Source organism: Panthera pardus, unplaced genomic scaffold (assembly GCF_024362965.1).
Source record: "Panthera pardus isolate Hobbes unplaced genomic scaffold, ASM2436296v1 HiC_scaffold_21, whole genome shotgun sequence".
In the NCBI taxonomy this organism is placed as follows: Eukaryota; Metazoa; Chordata; class Mammalia; order Carnivora; family Felidae; genus Panthera; species Panthera pardus.
This window is the reverse complement of record NW_026526777.1, coordinates 50248338-50270461: the sequence shown is the minus strand read 5'-3', so window position 1 is coordinate 50270461 and position 22124 is coordinate 50248338. Positions and strand designations below refer to the sequence as shown.

Below are 22124 nucleotides of genomic sequence, written 5' to 3'. Positions count from 1 at the left end.
AGTCATACTTTGGCTTTTAACCTTTATGTTAATTTTATTTTTAGTTTTTAAAGTTTATTTATTTATTTTGAGAGAGTTAGAGACAGCATGAGCAGGGGAGGGGCAGAGAACGAAGGAGAGAGAGAATCTCAAGCAGGCCCCATTGCTGTCTCGAGCAGGCTCCATTGCGGGGCTCGAACCCACGAAGCCGTGAGATCATGACCTGAACTGAAACCAAGAGCTGGACGCTTAACCGACAGAGTCACTCGAGCACCACCCCCTTATGTTAATTTTAAAGGCATATAAATGAAATTGTAACTTTACAGGATTAACATCCCGGTCACATACCTCAAAGGCACATTTCGGTAGAGCACAAAACGTGCCCTCTTTGTAGAACTATTGTACGTAACGCACGTTCTCTAGTCACGTCAGCTCACTAGCTTGTGGTTATTTCAAAAAGACTATTAATAAAAAAGTGAGCAAGTCCAATCAATGAGGCCTTTTCAGTATATTGGAAAACATTCTCTTTAATGGAGCTGCTTCCTGATGGGAAAAGGAACAGGCAGGAAAAGCAGTTCTAACACTGGCCATGTTGCTAGAGGGGCCCCTGGCTGAGTTCCTCTCTGGCGACCTAGCTGGGGGATCTTTTGGTTGCTGGAGGTTTCATCTGTAAAGGCAGAGGCTTAGCAGAGGCGATCTATTGCTTCCTTTTCAATCCTGAGATTCCAACCAGCTGTGTGACTTTGGGCTGGGCAAATCCTAGGTTTCCACTCTCCTATCTGAAAAGTGGCGATAATGGTATTCACCTCACCTGCTTTACAGGTGAGCTGCCAGAACCCAGTAAAGTTACGGGTATAAAGGTATGTTGGGATAAGATAAAGTATTATACCACACACGGCTTCTATAATGTTGTCTTCTGCCTCATCACCCCTAATTGTATAAGCTTGACATTTCTTTATAGATGCTTTTATTATAAATTCCTAGGCTTTAGTTCAGAACAACAGAGGAAAGAAAATTACAGCAGGGATGTCAGGGGTTAGGAAGGGGTAACAGTGTCCCGTATTCACTCAGGATGAGCCAAGTTCACTGTCACTTAGCTGTCACTTAGCTGCTGAACAACAATCCTACTGAGTGCATTTCGGCTCCACCATGATCAGGAGACAGTTACGGAACTGTCAGTGCTTGGGAGGTGTTATTTTGTGCCTGCATGTGGATAATATGTCCATTAGTTAGGAAGAAAGGGGTATTTTAAAGTATATGCTTTCTAGCCGGGTCATAGGATTCTTTCTCAGTGTGCCCTTGACATGCAGTCAGTTCTAGTTTTTTATTTTATTTTATTTTATTTTATTTTATTTTATTTTATTTTATTTTATGTTATGTTATGTTATGTTATGTTATGTTATTTTATTTTATTTTTATTTTTATTATTTGGGACACATCTCTCAATGACTCTTTTTTTCAAACAAAATATCTGACTATGTTTTCTTTAGAAAGAACATACTTTCCCCTATCTATGCTTGAAAAAAGGAATGACTGAATTGATTTATGCACAATCAAGAAAGAAATAAAGAAATGAAGAAAAGATGGAAGGAAGAAACAAGGAAGGAAGGAAGGGAGGGAGGGAGGAAGGAAGGAAGGGAGGGAGGAAGGAAGGAAGGGAGGGAGGAAAGAAGGAAGGAAGGAAGGGAAGGAGGAAGGGAGGGAGGGAGGGAAGAAACAAGGAAGGAAGGAAGATTGGTTTCTCCTGTTATTTTATTTGAAATGTCAGGGAAATGTATTCTGCCCAGAAGTTTTAAAAGTCTGTTTCCTTCAGATGAACCCGAAGAAGTTCCAAAAAGATCAGAGCTCTAAATCTTTACGCAGGTTTAATAATTATGGCACCCACTGGCCCATAAATGTAACCAGCAGCCTCCTCTCCCTCCTTGGTCTGCCTCTGGTTTCTTCTTTTTCTCAACTGAGAGACTCAAAATACAGACAGGCATTGGCCAGACCATATATAAAAATAGAACTCCGACCCCTAATCTGCAGCAAAAAGCTCAGGAAACCAAACTATTATCTACAGTAAGCACCCCAAGAAGCTAGTCTACTGTCTATAAATCAGACTTCTAGAAGTCAGACCACTATCTCTGTCAACCAGTCCAGGAAGCCAAACAATAAGCCCTGTAAAAAGTGGCCCAACATGACCAGGACTTGACTGATACCTGACAGCATTCCTATCTTTGCTGTTGCTCCCAATTTAGGTCTGACCTACGTGCCCCTAAACATCTACCTGGAATGCCTCACTCCCAGGTAGTTGGCCCACCCTCATGCCAAAAGCGTCTAACCTGGGCACATCCGAGGCCCTCCCTTCTTTCCTCTGCAGCTTTCCTACTCCTCTGTCAGCCCTTTAGTCTTGGCCAAAATGCAAGTGACAGTGGCTAAGTCTCTTGCTATAGCAAGCTCTGAATAAACAGCCTTCACCTGTTTTAATTTGGCTGCTCTTCATTTATTTCCACACAACTTACAACACAAAAAAGGCTGGCAAAGCTCAGGGTTCTCAACTCTTATTTTTTTTACTTTTTTAAATGTTTGCTTTATTTATTTTTGAAAGAGAGAGAGAGAGAGAAACAGAGCATGAGCAGGGGAGGGGCAGAGAGAGAGAAGGAGACACAGAACCTGAAGCAGGTTCCAGGCTCTGAGCTATCAGCACAGAGCCCGATGCAGAGCTCAAACTCATGAGCCGTCAGATCATGACCTGAGCTGAAGCTGGATGCTGAACTGACTGAGCCACCCATGTGTTCCGTGATGAAGAGGGAAGCATTCAGCAAGATAAAGCACAAAAATCAATTATTTTCCAGTATGTTCTTCCAACCAATATTCTGAAAGATGGAAATGGCTATTAGGTGTAAAACGTTCTCTAGTTAAACAGGTTTGGGAATTGCTGGGTTAAGTGAGGCAGAAGGGATTTCATTGCTACAGGGCTTCTTGGGACTTGCTCTCTCTATGCTAAGGAGTTGCAAATTGCTGAGAGGTAGATACTATATAGTCTTTCTAAACAATATTTCAAGGAAGAACCTATTTATAGTAGAGCACTGGTTTTTCATGAAAAAACACCACCATGCTTGTAAATGCTGATATTGAAGCTTCTGAAGATCACTTTAGCTCTAAAATCTTCTAAGCTTGTAGGTTTATGGGCATTATAACCTATAATAGCACCTAGGGCAACATGATATGATATTCTCTATGTGACTCTCAGGAAAGATACGATTAAAATGTTACCAGAACTAGAAAGTTAATATAGGAGACATTTGGTCAAACGTCTCTTGAATTCTTCTAGTCATTCTGGGCTTTTAAAAAAGCAAGATTGAACCTTTGTGCAACAAATGTTAGACTTCACTCTCTCAAGGCCATGACAAGTGTAAATGATCTATATAGACATCCTTCTACTCCTTTTATGTCCACTATGCCAGACTAGGAGAGGCCCAAGGGTACAGAAGGGAAAGAAGTTTCTGTTGTGGATGAGGACTGGGCTTGGATTTGTTCCTCATTTCCACAGACGTAGAGTCGAACGTGCTCTTCTGATATTTTTCAGATCTCTCCTCACTCCTCCAAAAATGCCTCAGGTGGTATCCAGGACTCCTCTCTGTCCTCCCAGCCTAGCGACTGAAGCAAAGTCCCCTCACCTCCACAATAAACTACTACGCATGAAGTCTCGGTGGACCTTTAAACAGGAGACAGGTTTCTTTGGTGTGGAACCTGTCCTGTTTCTGTGTGTCATTGTACCCCTCTCTTTCCGGGCATTTTACACACACACATGGGAAGTATTGCTCAGCAAGTGACACGGAAATGAGAAAACCGGACTGCCTACCACTAGACACGGAGCACCAGGAATATTCTACCCACTTTACAAATATGAATTTATTTACTCCTTGTATCCATTCCATAGGGAAGACATTTTTCTATTCATTTTCACAGGTAAAAATATCGAGGCACAGAGAAGGTAGGTAACTTGTCCGAGATCACACAGCCAGGGAAGGGTTGAGCCCAGCTGTCAGGCTCCAGAGCCTACGTTATTAATTGCTACGCAATGCTCCCTCAGACAGACCTACTTCTAATCTGGTTCAGGTCTAAAATAAAGTTTGGACCATAAGGTCATGAACTTGATATCTTGAAAAGGTTTGCCCTCAGCACAATCCATTCTTCAGAAGAGGGAAGAAAAAGGAGAGAAAGGTATTGGATGGGGGAGACACAGAACGAGGAAGCGAGAAGAATAATGGAGACTTGAGCACAGCAGCAGTGTAACTGAGCTCACATCCAGCTTTATAGCAAGTGATGCTGAGTTCCTGGTCGGCCATCCCTTAGGGGTCCACTGGACTTTTGAAGTGTCTTCTTCAGTCCAGGATGTGTTAACAGGGTAGGTCTCCAGAGGCCCAAAATGGAGGAGCATTCCCTGAGGTTCCTGCCTCTTCCAATCAACCCATACTTTAGTTCCATAACGAGCCCAGGGGAAGAATGCCAGCGGGCTCAAAACAGCATTGAGGGCCATCATCCCCAACTTAGGATGAGGCCCGTGAGCCCCCCAGAGACTGCACTGCCTCAAATCACACAGCTAGAAAGAAAGAGCTGTGACTCAAAGCCAGGGTCATTCGACAACAAAACTCTACCATTTTCTCCTCCCTCGTGCTGGTCCATAAGTACCTGCCAGGGAACCCAGAGGCCCCAGTGACAGATATCCTAGGCTATGGTAGCCAGCCACCTTCTCTCTGACTTCACTTTCTCGAATCCACCGAGACCTCTAAACCATTACATATGTGCTATGCCATTTGTTTTCAAAGCAACCCAATGAGACTCGCAGGGAAAAGTACTAACACTACCATTTTGCAGATGATTATGTAAAAACATTGGCAATTTTACTGACAAATAATCCTACCAGTGTTTCAGGATTAAGTTCTTATTGTTTATTATGGAAATTACTCACTAGTTTCTCTTTTTTTAATTTTTTTTAAACATTTTTTTTTTTATTTCTGAGAGACAGAGACAGAGTGCAAGCAGGGGAGGGGCAGAGAGAGGGAGACAAAGAATCCGAAGCAGGGTCCAGGCTTTGAGCCACCAGCACAGAGCCCGATGCGGGGCTCGAGCTCACAGGACACGAGATCATGACCTGAGCTGAAGTCAGACGCTCAACCAACTGGGCCACCCAGGTGCCCTGGCTGGTTTCAAAACCAAAATAAGTGAGGTCAAGAGTCTTGATTTTATGAAACCATCAGGAGCTGCCTGCTTTTTGCCAGTTGAGTGGGGCAGGACATACTCACCAGTCAGGAAGTCGGGGTCAGGGGTGGGCTCCGAGATTTCCTCCAGGCACTGATTCTCTAGGGGAACAGTGGCCACCACAAGACCATCTGGCAGTTGCTGGTCTAAACCCCGAGCAAAGTTGTTTTGCCTGGAAATAGAATAGATGGTCATTTCTGAGTGTTAAGGTGAATCCCACTTCTTGGTGGGCAATCTAGATCTCAACCTACAAAAAAAAATTCTTCCTAGACCAAAAGGCTTCCCTCCTCCTGAACCCCACTTGCTGGACATGCCTGGAATAAGACAGGGTGTGAGAGGTAGGGTGAGGGCCAGAACAGATGAGACATAAATCAGCTGAAAAGGTTATTCAGAAGATAGAGAACATTCTTCCCTTCCTCCCATCCCAGACCCTACCTCCTGATCCACACTCCCCACGATCTGGGCATACACAGTCTTATTTCCAGACTACAGAGAAGATTCCAGCCACCGCAAGATTAGTTATGACATCTCACTGCTTGCCATTGGCAAATGAAGTCCCAGCCTAAAAGGGGAAAAGTCTACTGTCTGTAACAGAAAAAGCAACTGATTCCAAGAACTGGCTTGGGTATTTACTCTTGGTTTGCTCATAAGGGTCCAGGCCTAGGATGTTACCGATTACTGGTCCATATTATAACATTCTCCTCCTCCACCTCCCCTTCATCATCATCATTGTCTCCTGGGAAGCATGGGCTCTGAGGAAGATGTATTCTAACAGCCTAAGACAGACTAGGAACAGGGGTCAAATGGAGAATCTCCAAGAAGTATTCTAAATCAATGTCTTCAAATATTTTGCTCTCAGGACCCCTTTGTAGTTTTAAAAGTAAATGAAGGCCCCACATAGCTTTTGTTTATTTGGATTTTATCTGTCAATATTTACCATATTAGAAATTGAAAGAGAAATTTTTGTAATATGTATTAATCCATCTAAAAATGAACATATTGTGAAAAATGATGAGGGGAGTGGCATTAGTTTATATTTTTTGCAAATTTCTTTTGCAGCTGGCTTCTCTCCTCCGCATGCAACTTACTGTAATGTACTGTTAGGGTTGAAGTGAATGAGGAAAATCCATTCTCTCTCTCTCTGTAGTTCGGAGAGGCAGGACCTTGTATAGCTCCTGAAAGGATCTCAGGGACCCTCAGGATCCTTGGGCCATACTTGAGGACTACTATTCTAGACTGACTCACACACTGATTCTTCCACTCAGAGCCAATCAGAACATGAGGATTCCCTGGTGGCTCCCATGGGAAATCTGCAGTCCCTGCCTGGGCAAGACAGAAATTTATTTAACACTTTTTTTTCACCCTGAGGAAGCACGGTTCCCAGATTCTGGAAAGAGGAGAAGACCATGGGAGAGAACACAACCTGTCCTTTTAGGATGCCGTTCCCCTTGCTCTAAGATACAAAGCTTTATGCTGACTTTAAAGCTCTTCAAGGAAGAAGACCCACCAATGGCGCCGAATAATCAGTTCTATAGACATGAGAATCACCTGAATGTTCCTTTCAGCACTTGCCCAGCAGCAACTTCCTTGGAATGGTTGTTGTAACCAAAGAACATTTCCCCAAAGAGGGTCTGGTTCATGGGAAGCTCCCTGCTTTCCCCACAGTCACCGCCCTCTGGGCAGGTCTCCGTGATGAGCTGGCAAGAGCGTCCATCCACACCAAGCTTGTAATCCTCGATGCACCTACCGTGGTGGAAAACTCAAGATAAAAACTGTTCCATCAATGAGATACGCAGTCAACTCAACCCAACAGATTGGGAAGAAACACCTCTGGGAGAGTGCTGGGTGGTAAAGATTATGAGTCTCCCAGGTTCATTTTGGCCCCGTTAGAACTCAGGTTCTTAAGCCTACAAACCGAGTCTCCTTCCATTATGTGATCATACAGAAACTCTCACCTTTCCTCTGCAGACAAGTGCTTTCAGAGCTTCGGAATGCTTCCTTCTCTAAGTATATCCTCTCCCAAACAGATCAGGGGAAGAGTCACTGGCCATAAGCTTGTAAGCGGGTTACCACATTGAAATCTGAGATATTCTAGAACCTTTCTCCAGAACCATCAGTGTGGCCAGACCCTGCATTTGTTTGGAGGGTAATTAGGCAGCAAAAGGAATGACACTAGGCTTAAGAAATTAATAACCTTCTCATCTGGTCCTGTGACAAGTCAACTAGGAAATTAGAAAGATCGATCATCTTCCGACTGTGTTCTGGGTGAATGTATCCAAACACAAGATCGTCCCATGTTAAACCCCCCCTCCATTCCGAGTAGCCTTCCTGAACTAAATAGACGCTAGGGCACGCTGTGTGAACACCTCCTTGGCGTCCCTCCCCATTAAGCATGTACAGTTACTCTAACGGAAGAGCAGTACTGATGTTGGTAAATATGGCTCAGTGACCCAGCAGTCATTAATGGGACCTTATTTGTAGTTATACTGAGAAAAATGTAATTTGTTAGTTCAAGGACTACTTTGATAAACCCGTCATTTAAAAAGCAGATTAATTTAATGTGGGTTTCTCCTTAAAATATACCAGATTTAGAATTTATAGATGTTCGTGACATGAAAACACATCATTTATCACTATCTATGGTAATTTTCGTAACAAGATAAAGACCTCTCTTCTATATGGAGGAACAAATAATCACAGTGTTAAGTGGTGAGAAGCGATGACGGTGCCCTTTACTGGGTGACCTTGGGTGAGTCGATTAAACTCTCTGAGCTTCAGTTTCTACATCTGTAAAAGGAGGGGGAAAGGCTGCTTTGCAGAGCTGTTGAGAAGATCAAGTGAGACAACGAACTTAAAGAACTTACAGTGTCCCAGCAAACAGCAAATACTCATCAAATCCTGCTATCGCTATCATCAGCAGAGGGACGAATGAGGTCCGTGTTACCGCAACTTTAATGGTTCATATTCCGCATTTGTCATTTACAGATTTGTGTTAACCGGTATGAACTATAGCTCTTTAAGTGCCTGTGATTTAGTCTTTACACAAAAGTGTGAAGCCTTGGAACTCTTTTGGCAGGCCATATACAGGGGCTTGGAGAGTGCTAAATTCACACACGTACCAAATTCTGACTGAGATCAGAAAGAGATTCTACGGCTCCAGCCTACGTCTGGGACAAGACACTGAAGTGGCTCCTTCCTGGAACCATAACTCACTGTTTCTGGAAAGAACCGTGAAGCCAGCCGATCCCCTCTCAGTCCCTCCTAAGTGTCCTGACAGCTCCCCCTTCCGCACTGCCCCACTCGCCCCTCCTTCTTGGTGTTCATACATGTGTCCCACTGTAAACTCCTTTGAGGGCAGAGGCCAGTCACCTATCCTGCGGTCTCTCCTGTATCTAACACTTAACTAGGTTCTCTGCACAGACCAGATGCCCATATGTATGTTTACTAAATAATTTATGAAAGTATCTCTATTAATTGAAGCGGGCCAGCCGTACCCCACGACATTATAGAGACGTTGCAATTTAGAACAAGTTGCCACTTACAGAAGGGAATTTTACAAGAAACTGAAGGTAAAAACTATCAATTCAAAAGAAACAAAATACAATGAAATACAATAAAATAACATTAGCACTCCACCCAATAATCCTGTCATGATTATTCAGCAGGCACTGGCTTTTAGCGACAAGCTAGCATAGCTTTATTATTATAAACATTGATTTTCATTGCAAGACTCTTAGATTATGAGATCCTTGAGGGCAAGAACCATATGTCATTCATCTGTGCTGCCTGGGAGCTGGCATGGTGTGTGGCATAAAGCATGCACCCTCCCTGACAGCGGGGGAGACAGGGGTGGGGAGGGGGAGAGGAGGGAGGGAAGGGAAGGAGTGGGGAGAGAGAGAAGGGAAGGAGGAAGGAAAGCGGAGGAAAGGACAGACAAGCAAACCATGAGTGTACAAGAATGGGCCAAATGGTTATTTACTTTATAAATATAACATGCAATGGTCTTTAAATATAATTCTAGTCAGTGGTATAAATGTAAATTTTGAGGGAACCACAGAATTAGAGAGAGAGAGAGAGAGAGCCTGGATTCTAATCCTGATCTTCCCGCTTACCAACTCCCAGTCTTGAGGAGCATCTTAACCTCACGGTGCATTGGTTTTCTCCTCTGTAAAATGGGGTGGCGCTGCCTGCCCTGTTCCCTCACACATTTATCCTGGGAACAAATGAAATGAGGGCTCTTTGACTGCACCGAGGAACGACCAGGTCAGGGGGAGGGTGGCTGCATAAAACGCTGGGGCTTTGGGGGCAGTTTAATCATGTTTCCACTCCTCCAACGACTTCCCCCTCCCCTTCTCTGAGAATTAATTCGTTTTACACAATCTTTCCCAAGCTTTTGGGCCATGAAACCCTTGTGTCACAAAACACAGTTAACATAGTTGCGCAGAACAGTTTGGAAAATTCTGGGGTATGCTGGCAATGACTGCGGTCAGCTTCCTCTCCCACGGGGATGGGACTAGACTTTCCCTGAGGGTCCTTTCAACTCTTGACTTTTAAAGTGTTGCTCTTCCGGTCCTGCAGGCTCTTTCTTCAGAGCCTAAGGGCTGGCCTAGGGTGACCGGTTCATTTAGATTTACTTTCCTGGCTTTAACACTGACCATCCCGCATCCCAGCCTCACGGGCGGCTCGACTCACCCACAGAACATGAGGATGTTGTACAAGGTGGGGTCATCTGGGAAGGGCGCCATCTGCTGGAGACACAGCTGCTCACAGCCACCATTGAAGCCATCTGAGCAGTCCACCCCAATGTGGCGGTCGTAGCAGCCAGAGCTGTCCTTCATGGGGCTCAGTCCGGACGGGCACTGGAACAGTCAAAAAAACATCCACGCAGGGAGGTGAATCAGGGGACTGAGTTCTCGGGGAACCAGAGTGTAACCACTCATGCCTATTCTTAGCACTCAGCCTTGAAACCATTAACATTGGCAAGTAATGCACAAATTTCCCACCGTGCTGGACTCCCATTAAAAGCAAGCGACCTTTTTGACATCTTGCTTCTTTTCTCTGGGCACAGATCACACACATTTGCATTAAAGCCAGTTCCTCTACACGGGCTAGAAGGGGACGTCACAGCAAGACAAGAGTGAGGTGTGCTGGCCTCCCAACTGGGTGGCAGCGGTGGGGCAGAACTGAACAGCAACAGCAGAGACTTCTTTGGACTAGTTGGACTAAGGGGAGGGAGTGCTACTGTCTGCACTTAGTATTAATAGGACTTTTTTTTTTTTAACATGCAAACATGTTGCCAACCAGATAGACGACGGTGTTGGAGAGAACGGGCAAAGCCAGGACTTCCAGCTGGAAGGAGGAAGTGGACTTTCTCCGTGACCCTGGAGGGAGATTTGACTGCTCTCCTGGAGGGAGTGGCCGGACCCACAACCCTCCTGCCTCAAGGACGCCTGCGGAGGATGCGACACAAGGGCTTCTGCTACATGAACACCCACAGGTGCTGCGCTTGGGTCTGGGCTTTGTCCCAGTGTCCTGGATGCTCTTATTGTGCAACGATTAGGTTCTCTGCACGGCTACGTCCTCAGTAAATTCCCCAGGAGTGCCAGCAAAGATAATCCAGGCAGAGATGTCAGCCAGAATCTGGGCAAGACAAAGGGGCTTGGTGAGCAGGGGGAGCCCTCTCACACACCAGGCCGGGTCTAACTCATCGGTCTTACTCATTCAGCTCTCGACACATCCCCTTGAAGTACGGAGCATGATCGGTCCCATGGGACAGGCGAAGAAGCCGCAGCACAGAAAACTTAACTTTCCTAAAGTCCCGCTGCCGATCAGGCAGGACCACACCTAAAACCTGGCAGGCTGAGTATGGGGGTCCGCGACTCGGCCGCCCCATCATTAGCTTCCACAGCGATCCGTCTCTCGCACCGTAGTCACTGTTTACTGAGCACTTACTAGGAGCTGGGCATTACGGTGGTGCTCTGGGTATTTCGTCTCACAGCACCCTATAGGAGGGTCCTCATTTAATCCATGCGGAAACCATTAACATTGCCAATTAACGGCACTGGGGCCCATCAAAAAAAGTCAATGAATGTGTTTCACCTTCCTGCTTCTTCTGTCTGTTCAATAGATTCGGCACATTTGCGCTATGGCCGGAAGAGGGGTTAGTAACCTGCTCAGGGCCAAGCCACTAGTGTGGGGCCGAGCTGGGGGTCTGTCTAGAGATGATCTGCTTTTAATGACCGTGCTACACACACTATCAACTAACGAACACGCTCCTCCAAGACCAAACTGGGAAACGTTCAAAACCTGGTGGAACAGCGTCAACCCTCCTACCCTCCTCCTGCCCTGCTTGCCTGGCTGCTTCTTTCTCTCGACTGCCAAGCACTCTGGCCTAGGAGCCTGGGGCTGCCGCAGGTGGGCCTGGGAAAACCCGCCTCCCCTCCCTGCAAGATCACAGCAGGATGCACACTGTTTGCTGACATTAATTCTGCAATTTCCCAAACAAATGGCCCCTCGGCCGGCCCACCGGGCTACCAGGCTGGCCCATCCCCTTCCTCCCCACGAAGCCAGCTGGAGTGCTGGAAGGTGAGGGCATTCAAAGCCACTTCCAAGGGCTGCCCCATGCGGTGCAGACCCAGATGTTCCAGATGATGGTAAACAAGCAAATGAGGCAGCTGAGGATGGCACCCCATGTTTTGTTAGCACCCCCACCCATCCACCTCCTTGGCCATCCAGCTGTTAGGGCAGATGTGCCACCAGAAGGGAGCTGGCTTCACCACTGTGAGGCTGCCCCGCATGGATGTGGAAGTTCGACTGGAATTAAATGGGCTGCCCTGGTTGCTAGGAGTCCTTTTTCTTTTCTCCCTTCTGTGAAGCTTAAGAAAAGCCATCAAAGTAGAGACAAAGCCAGTCGTTCCCACGTGTGGTTTCCACCCTTGTATCGGCGAGCTCACCAGCTAGGACTCCCACCTTCCCAACCACCCGCTTTTTTTTCCACCTGCTTTTTTCCATTAAGCGTGATTTCTGACGAAGACTTCACCAAAGGAAACCCAAGCAGGCTTTGTTCCAGAATTCCAAAGCCTGGCATATCCACAACTTGCCTGGCCCTGATGTCTGGATGCCCACTGCTGTGCCAAGTTGGACCACCTGATATTTACAGTCTCTCGGGAGATCTGGAGAGAAGATGGTTAGCTGCCTTGTCCCAGTTGCATTGCGTTTGTTGTTCTTATAAGCAAAGCGAAAATAACAATAACAGCCATTGGGAGTTAAGCAATTCCGTGTGCAGGACAATCAATATATATTATCTTCAATCACAACAACACAGACTTTTTCTCACCTCACTTTACAGATGAGCAAACTTAAGACTCAGAAAGATTAAGTAGTACCTTGTTTCAGGTCACAGAGGTGGAAAATGGCAGAATCAGATTTTGGAACTAGATCTATTTGACCTCAAAGCTCAAGTCTGTCTCTTCTACTCTGCTGTGCTGCTTCTCAGGTGTGAGAAAACGTGGACTCATTGGAATCCCTAATGAAATAAAGTCAATTCAATACATCAACAGGTAAAGCAATCTGGTAGACTTGTTGTTTGTTTGATTGTTTTGAGCAACTCCCAGAGTACATTCTGGGATCAATTATGGATTTGTAGGTTTAGCCTAATATTCTTTTTATTTCTATTTCTCTCTGTGTCTCTCACTCACCCTTCTCCTTTACACACACACACACACACACACACACACACACACACACATTATGGGTACAAATATTTATAAGGCAAAAACACTCAAAACGTCCAGAGGGATGACCCTGAAGGCAAGACAAGCTCCTCAATCACTGAAAAAGATGCAATTATCTTCACTGCACTGTAACTCACTTGGTCTGCAGTTCAGGGAAAAATATTCTTGAAAGATTTCCAGGAAAAAGAAGGCCGAAACCGAAAATACAGTTTTCTTCTCAACCCTGGTGGAACCAGAACACCCATTCTCCAACAGGCCCGATCAATCAAGTTTCCCACGGTTGACGTTTGTTTTTGTTTTTGCCCACATGTTCCTTGTACTGTTGTGGTCACATTCTAGACTCCTCAAAATCTGAATCTCAATACAAAAAAAAAACTACTGGCTCCAAACCATGCCTTCTTCTTAGAAGTATTTGCAGCCACAGCCCAGTTGTCAGGAGAGAAATCTTGCCTCCAGGAGGAGCTGGTATTTTCTCTTGGCAAGTGTTGGCCATTCTCACCTCCTGGCTTGTGCACAAACTCTCCACTTACTCCTTAAAAGAGCACTGTTTGCTCAGGATGGAGCCCCAAAGTCATGTATTAACTCCTCTCATATTAGTTTACATTTAGCAGTCCCAGAGCCTTTAGAAACGAGGGGCTTAAAAAGAAAACTCCGTTTATTATGGCAACAACCCTCCCCCATCAAGAAGGTCTAATAAATGAGCTCATATTTTAGCGACCCCTAAACTACACAAGGTTAATCATCTTTCATGAGATGCTCATGGCTTCTTGACTTATTACTGGTCTAAGGCATCATTTGCTAATGAGATTAAAATGATCCCCCCCCCCCATTCAACTTCTTTTCTTCACTGTCTCTTCCCTCTTTTTCTCCCAATGATTTTTGGTTGATTAATTACTTATGAGTCTAGTCAAATCTCACTAGGCCCAAGACATACACCCTTCTGTTCCAGATTATGAGGCAGATGCTGTTAGCCGATGAATAGGAGTCATGGACACGTGAGCATGTTCGGGGCCCCTGGGAGAAGAGGAACACTTTCCCGCAGGTGAACCTGCCTTGCCTTACCTGGATGATTCATAAGATATCCAACCATAATGTCTACTCCAAACAAGCTCCCCTTTACTACATGCTGATCTTCCTTTTACAAATAATGATTTCCCTGACTTTTCGATGGGCTCTGACATGCCAACCCAAGCCATGCAGGACTTCTCCCAAGGGGAAAGTTTGGTGGAATTAAATTTATGTTTCAGCTTCCTGCCCCCATTTCTCTGAAAGCCTCTGAGGCATAGGCTTCTGCTTACTGTCCTACGGAGAGAAAGAGATATGGTCATCTGTAATGGTCTCTGCACATCTGTGCTCCAGCAGAGGTGAAATGACACATTTGGTGGGAAACCACTGTGGGCAGCATGTGGACAGAAGGGCGGCAGGGTCACTGGGTAATTCAAAGCTCATTAGAGCATAATGCTCTGGCAGGCAAGGTCATGTGTTCATTACACGGGAATGCGGGACAGCTGACCCCTTGCCTTCCAAGGCCACGGTCTGCTTACCTAAGTGCACACGGATAGTGTACAAAGCAGAGGCATTTTTTGGCCACTTTCAGGAAGAGTGTGGAGATGAGGAAGGGGCAGTAGAGCATGGGCTTTCTGTTATTTTAGAGCACTGGAAATAATTTTCAAACCTTCTAAGTGTTTTAACTTAAAACTCAACAGGTAGGCTGGATGAGAAGAAGGATGGCCTGGCTCAAGCTGGGAATGGGGACCAGCATCCTGCCCACCACGTCTGCCCCAATCCCACTGCCATCTCCCTCCTGTGGCCCCCAAGAGTGTCAGCAATATAACCTCCGGAGCCTGTGAACGCGTCCCCTTACATGACAGAAGGCGCTTTGCAGGTCAAGTTGAGAGGGGGAGATTATCCTGGATTATCCAGGTAGACCCAACGTCATCACAGGAGCCCTTAAAAGCGGATGAGAGAAGCCGAAGATCAGAGAGCAGGTGCTACAGAAGAATGGCCAGAAAAAATGCAACGTAGCTGGCTTTAAAGATACAAGAAGGGGACCAGGAACCAAAACCGGAGGGCAGACTCTAGAAGCTAGAAAAGCCAAGGCAATGGATTCTCCCCTGGAGCCTCCAGAAAAGAATGCAGCCCTGCAGATAACTGATTTTAGCCCCATGAGACTCCTGTTGGATTCTCACCTAGAGAGCTGTAAGATAATAGATGAGGACTGTTTTAAGCCACTAAACCTGTGGTCCTTTGTTACAGCAACAATAGGACACCAATAGAGTCACTTCGCAGGACCTTAGGGAACTTCACAGGACACAGAGCCCCCGCTCTGGTGCTTTCCAGGGAGGCACTACAGCTCCCACCTCGGCACAGTAAGGACAACGGGTAGAAGTAAGACCCAAGTTATCAGCAGCGGGTGGCTGACCTCTGCTCCGGGAACCTTCCCAAAGGTTCAACAATCCCCGCTTTGGGAGAGTGTTCTGGTTGGGGACTGAGAGACCGTGGCTTCCACAGGTCTGTGCCTTTCACGGGCATTTGTTTCCTGTCCTCAGAGACAACATAAACAATAGGGCAATTAACTGGGTAGCAATTAACCCTGTGGGAGTCCATGCGTAACCGAGAAACGTGTCCTGCCTTCCTAGAAAGAATGAAGATTGAGCAGCCCATGTGCACCAGCCCCACCTGTCTGGCTTGCATCCAATCGGGAAAATACACAGGTGCCTCCTCTTGTCCCACATCCCTGCCCCTTTCCCAGGTTCCTTCAGGGCCAGTGTGTTCGGAGTTCCTCACCTCTTTCTCCTTCCACAAAAACATGCCTCTCCTGAGAAGGCTTTCGGTTGGGCACCCAGAGTACTGAATGTCAGGGTTGACGTGGAGAGGAGAACGGCACCCCAGTTCACCCAAACGGCACTCTGGTGCCGCCCAAAGGCCCCTGGCCCTGGCCCACACCTCCAGACGACTCTGGAAGGCTCTGCTATCAACATCAGAGCTCTCGCACAGTGCTGACGTCTGGCTCAGCTCACTGTAAGTCTCAGCCGGATCACAAGGGTCGAGACGCGGCACATCGGCCCTCACCCTCCAGTCCTCCTGTCTCAGGGATCACGCGCGTGATGGCCAAGGAAAAACAGTCCGTTGGATGGCCTGCCAGTCACCCAGCCCCAACAGCCACGTGGACCAGTGACTTCAAAGTATTATGCTAATCCCAAGCACTGGTATAATTGCGTGACTTTCTGCCGCGGCTCCAACTCTAAAACGCAGCGCGGCCTTATTGCAAATGCATATTCATCAGAACTATTCCTGCTAGCTTCGTCTCACAGATTACAGTGTTAAAAGTACAAAAATACACCAGCAAGGCTACGTGCCAAGTAAAAGGGGCTAGGATCACCAACAGAAGGCACTTGACAGGCAACCGTTCGGGGCTCAGGAAAGGGGCAGAGAGGTGGAGAGCATATCATGTGTAAGTGTACGAAGGTGTGAGCGCGCTCCGATTCAGCTGGGACTGCCAGGGGTCGGGGGGAAGGTATTCGTGCACGTGCACACAGTGTTTGAGGACTCAGAGGGACCTGAGAGAGTGGCAAGGAACGAAAGGTTGAAATCTGAATGAAGAAATGCAGGTTGAACGGTAGGGAAAAATGTGGCTCGGCTGGGAGCTCCATCAGACAGTGAAATTGTCTCCCAAGGGACCCAGTTGGGAAGCTCATTGCTTAAGACGTCTGAAAGCGGACCAGCCAAAGGGAGGGGAGCCCTGTGGGACACCAACTTACCCCCCCCCCTCCCCACAGCTGCCTCTGGAAGACAGAACCCGCAGAGCGCTTCTCTTTGTCCTTGCCCGGTGGTCCTGTTTTGCTTTCCCTTCCTTTGATGGACCGGCCAGGTCTCCGCCTATCTGCCCCTCAGCTCTCTCCCTTTTCTTTTCTTCCCTTTCTTTCCCTCCTCAGATGAATTGGGCTCCTGTCAGCTGCTGCCTGATCTGTGAAAGTCCTGGGAGGCCTTAGGGCTGAGAGAGTCCCACCCTGGATCCCAGGCACATATCCGTCTTTGATGGAGCACAGTTCCCGGGACCAAGCAGGTGCTCAGAGACAGGGAAGGGGTGTGTGAAAGAGGGATTCGGCCCAGCTTCCTCACAGCTTGCCCCTGCTCTGGGTCCCTTTCCTGAAACACAGCTGTCAGATTGGGAAGCAAGACGAGGCACCGTATTCTCCCTCAGCTGAAGGCTCCTGGCCCTGCCCCAGAAACACAACAGAACTATGTGTCTCAACAAACCATCTCTCCCTCTCCTTTATGCCCACTTTACATCTGGCTTTCCTGTCTGTCTTCCTTCTTTGTCCTCTCCTCTCTGTGAGGATTGCATCATTCTGCCCTTAAAAGAAAGGAGGGCTGGTAACAGAAAACAGTGCTGCTGAGCATGAAAATGCCAATATAAAGGCTCGGGCAGCTGATGGCTTCATCCGCTCCTGCCTCCATTTACCTGCATGGTTCAGTCACTCTTTATCCACAGTGCAAGAGCTATCTTAGTCCGCTCTCGACCAAATGGCCTATTTAGGTCCTGGCATCGCATATTTACATGTAGCCAAAGTCTCCATAGCCGATAACAAAGCAGAAAACCACCTTCGGTGAAGTAGAGTTCATTGCTATGGTGGCAAAGGGGACATATTTTTACTTTTCCTACCGTACCTGGCGCAACTTACTTCTTTCATCATTCTGGTCCTAGGTAGGTTTCTCCTAAAATCTCCTATTACAGCCAATGTGATCTGACCCTAGACAAAGGTAGAATTTCCTATTATGGTCAATACAGTCTATTTGCTATTAGAGTCAATGTCATAGTGTTAAGCAGCTAATTAATTCTCAAATTGTTTGGGGGTAGCCCTCACCAGTTAGATTGTAAGAATAGAAACAAAGAATCCTGCTATGTGATCCATGAAATTTCACTAGGATAGTTATAGTGCACACAGTAGGTGCTCTATAAATTCTTGATTGACTAGTGATTAGCTTCTCATCTCTGTCAAGAGAAAATTCGCAATTTAGACTAGACAGTGGTTGACAACTAGGGAGGGATCATTTTGACCTTCTCTCTTTTTTAAAAGTACTTTTAAAAGTTTATTTATGTATTTTGAGATAGAGAGACAGAGAGCGAGTGAGCAGGGGAGGGGCAGAGGGAGATGGAGAGAGAATCCCCGACAGGCTCCGCGCTGTCAGCCTGGAGCCCGACGCACGTCTCGAACTCACGAACCGTGAGATCATGCCCCGAGCTGAAATTAAGAGTCAAATGCTTAAACGACTGAGTCGCCCGGGTCCCCCAACCTTCTCTTTCTTCTTTTTTAAAGATTTTATTTTTAAGTAATCTCTACACCCAACGTGGAACTCAAACTCAAGAGCCCGAGATTAAGAGTCACACATTCCACCTACTGGGCCAGCCAGGCACCTGGTCTTTCATTCACAGTGTATTTGCGTCCGCATATCTGCATTATGTGTTATCCTGGGCGCCCCCCAACCCACTGGAATCACAAGCCTGATGGGGCAGACGTACCACACAACCAGTGGAGTCCAGCTTGCGGTCTGAGATGCAGCGGAAGTTCTTGCTGCAGCCCCCGTTATCCTTGCTGCAGTCGCGCACTGGCCCAAAGGAATCTAAGAGAACCTCCAGGCTGTCAAAGGAGGACGAGGTCATCAGCTCCTCTCTGTGGGGAGACACAGGGGGAGGGCGAGGAGTCAAGGCAACTCCAGGTACATCAAGTAGCATCACCTTCCAAGTTCCTCTCTAGTCACCCGCAGCACGTCTCACTCTCACGAAAATTAAAGATCAGCCACATTCTGAGCCTTGAACTAACAAATTATGGACATTCTCCATATCTGGGAAATGAGCCAAGGCTGTAATGCCTGGTCAAAGAAGGAGGTCTAAACTTGGGCAAGGAAATTAACATTTTATTGCCTGTCAGTCCTTAGGGGATGTGGGAAGTGCTTACAAACTCTAATTTTATGTCCTCTCCCAGAGCATGAGCCTTGGGGTGTGCAATATTGACCCAGATAGAGTAGATCCTGGCACTGCGTACAGGGAATCTGAAGGCAGCCTGCCAACTTCTCCTTTCGGCTCGTTGTGACTCCTTTCCTAGCTCCTGGCACTGGCAGGTAGTTCCTCACTCAGCGCCCCAAGCCAAATGTGGCCCCAGCACCCTGGGCCCGGACTCACCTGACCTCCACAGCGTCCTCCATCACTGTCATGTCCGTCTTACACTTTGCCGAAGGGTTGATGGCCAGTTCAGCCGGTGGGATCACAAAACTCTTGCTGAGGGGCAACCACATGCCCTCCCCAAGGGTGTAGGTGAATCTGCAGGGACACCCAACACCAGGGGGTTACAGCTGGGGAGTAACCACCCCGCCAGGGGACCTGGCCTTTTGCTGTCAGGGGCTTCCTTCTCGGCCCTCGCCGCCTCTTCAGGAAAGGGAGCTGGCCGCCATGCCATGGATAAGATGACGGAGTCCCAGAGAGGCAGAGAGGCCTACGCCTGTGCACATGTCCAGCCAGTTGGGGGAACGGATTATGGCGTCCACTCACCAGCTGTTTGAAGTGGTTTTTATCAAGCCCTAAGAAATCGAATTCCAGTTTCCTTCAGATGTAAAGCTGGGCTTCCTCAACCCTATGTCAGATATAATTGGAAGCATTTTAATTGAAGAGACAGGCTGGCCTCCCACCGTCCCCAGCCCTCAGATTGCACACCCACAGTGGTAGCGACGGCTTCTCTTCTTGTGCCTCAAGGAAGCCTCCAAGGGAAAGGAAGACGGAAGCTCCCTCTTTTCAGGTTGTGTGGTGCACACAGAAATGAGGGAAGGCAGCAGCCCAAGGGAGAAGAGAAGAAGGAGAACGGGGCAAGCCTGGATGTGTTCGCCACACTCCTACCCACATCCTCAGCTAATGGCAGTAACCCTCAGGAGACAGAGGAGTTTTTTGTTTTTTGTTTTTTGTTTTTTTAATTCTTATAACAAGGGCTGAAAGGAATAGAAGAATCAATCAGCATTTCAAGGGAGAGCTTAAGAAAACCGTGAAAGATTATTTGTTTATTTATTCATTCATTTTATTTCAAAGGCATTCAAATACCCTGTGTTCACAGTCAAAAATAGTCTATGGGATAAAAGCCAGTGTGGGTGGGATATCACAAGGCTGTGGCAGTCTGGCGGCCCCTTCCAACTTAATGTGGAGGAAGGAGCAATTGAAGAATGCATACAATTAAACAGAACCCAGCCCTGGCTTGATCAGCACACTGGTCACAGAGCACCGCTTCAGAATCCTGCTCATCCGTCTCCCTTAACCCACATGCTCCCTTCTCCACTCCCTGGGGTTGCTTGAGATGATGCTAGGAAACGAGACGGATGGCTTGCGATCTTTTATGAGAAATGCAGTCCTCTGGAATGCTGGCCGCGGAGAATGCCCACTGACCCAGGCTCGCGTGATTTTCACCCACTCCCTAACGGACAGGCAGCCCTGGGTGTTGGAACAGCTGACAGAAGAGAAGGCGGGTGCCCAGGGGAAAGGCAAAACCACTGAGCAAGTGGGATGGGCCTGGGTCTGTGCAGGGATGCAGGGAGGGGTCTGCACCAGATGAGGGAGGCCAGTTAGTAGGGGACAGAAGAAGACACTTGCCACTTCATTCTTCTGTGAAGCAGCTGGCAAAATGGAAGGCATGCCAGCCCCTTCTCTCTCTCTCTCTCTCTCTCTCTCTCTCTCTCTCTGTCTCTCTCTCTCTCTCTCTCTCTCTCTCTCTCATCTGGCAAGATTAAGGAGCCGATTAGGGCAAATGATTGCCCCTAAGTGCCCGGAATTTGAGATTCAGAGGTGGAGTGGGTTCGAAGGCAACAACATGCAAGGTGTTGCACTGACATGGCATTTCAGAATGGACATTCTTGAGGGTAATATTACAACAGGCAGGCGGGGGTGAGGACACCACTAATATTATAAGTAAGCTATTGTTTCAGTGAGAACATACACCAGTGTGAATGGTACCAGGGAGGAAGCAGTTTATTTGTTGATTTGGACACAGAGGTGAATTTTTGTTTTCTATTTTGGTTATAAAATTACAAGTTTGCACTGATGCAGAGCAACAAATCTGGGACCTGTAGCTTATAATTTATGAAACAGATTTTCGGAAACAGTTGGCAGTTCTAGCATATTTCTGACGGTTAATTTTTCTTTTGGAAGAGAGAGTTCCACGTCCCTCTGTCTCAGTGTTCCCCTCCTCCTCTGCATTCAGCAACAATTCAGAGGGAAAAGCAAGCCACCTCTTTCCCCAACTGAAACTGTTCAACAGCACCCTGGACCCACAGAGCAAAGTTTACATCTGCAACAGTGTCATCCTCACCCCCTTCTTCAGCCGCTTCTTTCCCCAACCCCCGCCTCACATTTTGTGCTTCTACCCTGCAATCGGACTGTCGTCTCTAAAGTCGCCTTAATTTCCTCACCCTTTGCTTTGCTCTTAAGAATCCTTTCGGAATTTGCTTCCCTCTCTTTGCTGCATTCCAGCCATGTTAAGACTAAGTTAAAATCCCCACCCCTTCCAGAAGGCCCTCCAGGATCTTCATGCTCAACCTCAGGCTGAAACAAAGGACACTCCTCTGTGCACACACACATGGTCCCTGGCTGCCCCCAGAGATGGTGACTCATGGCCACCTTCTCATGTCTATCACCACTCAGAAGAACGTGCTCTCTTGCGTGGCAGGGGAGGTTTCTTTGCCATCTTTGTATCTGCACTGTCCACCACCAAGTTTTGGCCCAAGGAGGTCACTCCATAAATATTTACTGACTGTTCAATAATGAGATTCAGTTATGTTCCCTAGTTTGCATAGGCTCCGGGATAGATATAATCTCCATTGTCAAACTTAAGGGAGAAGTGATGGCGAAGATCATCCTTTACTTAGAGCAGGATGTGGGTCAACCTCTGGGTCTGAATGGATTTAGTGGTCAAGATGGATCTGGGTTTCATATTGTGAGGAACCTCCAAAGGGCACAGTAGTTTCTGAGACATAACACTGTACCACATTAACAAGAAAAACAGTGTAATCTTCGATGTCTGGTAGGGCCGAGGTGAAACCCTGTAAGAGGAAGCAAAGTCAGATGTGGCTGAGACTAACCTCAGTTGAGAACTCTCAACACAGCAGGTGCTCTGTATGCTGCTCCAT

General features: G+C 47.1%; 1 protein-coding gene across 5 annotated transcripts in view; it reads right to left on the bottom strand.

Moving 5' to 3' along the window:
• Positions 1-22124, bottom strand: part of ASTN1 (astrotactin 1) — a 299391-nt gene that overhangs the window by 70046 nt on the left and 207221 nt on the right. For all 5 annotated transcript variants that reach the window (XM_053909243.1, XM_053909246.1, XM_053909244.1 and 2 more), the window contains 5 exons: positions 19144-19281; positions 18484-18634; positions 9919-10085; positions 6775-6969; positions 5271-5398 (listed from right to left, as the gene is read on the bottom strand). In XM_053909243.1, coding sequence (XP_053765218.1) covers positions 5271-5398; positions 6775-6969; positions 9919-10085; positions 18484-18634; positions 19144-19281 — 779 coding nt within the window. The remainder of the gene's footprint in view (positions 1-5270; positions 5399-6774; positions 6970-9918; positions 10086-18483; positions 18635-19143; positions 19282-22124) is intronic.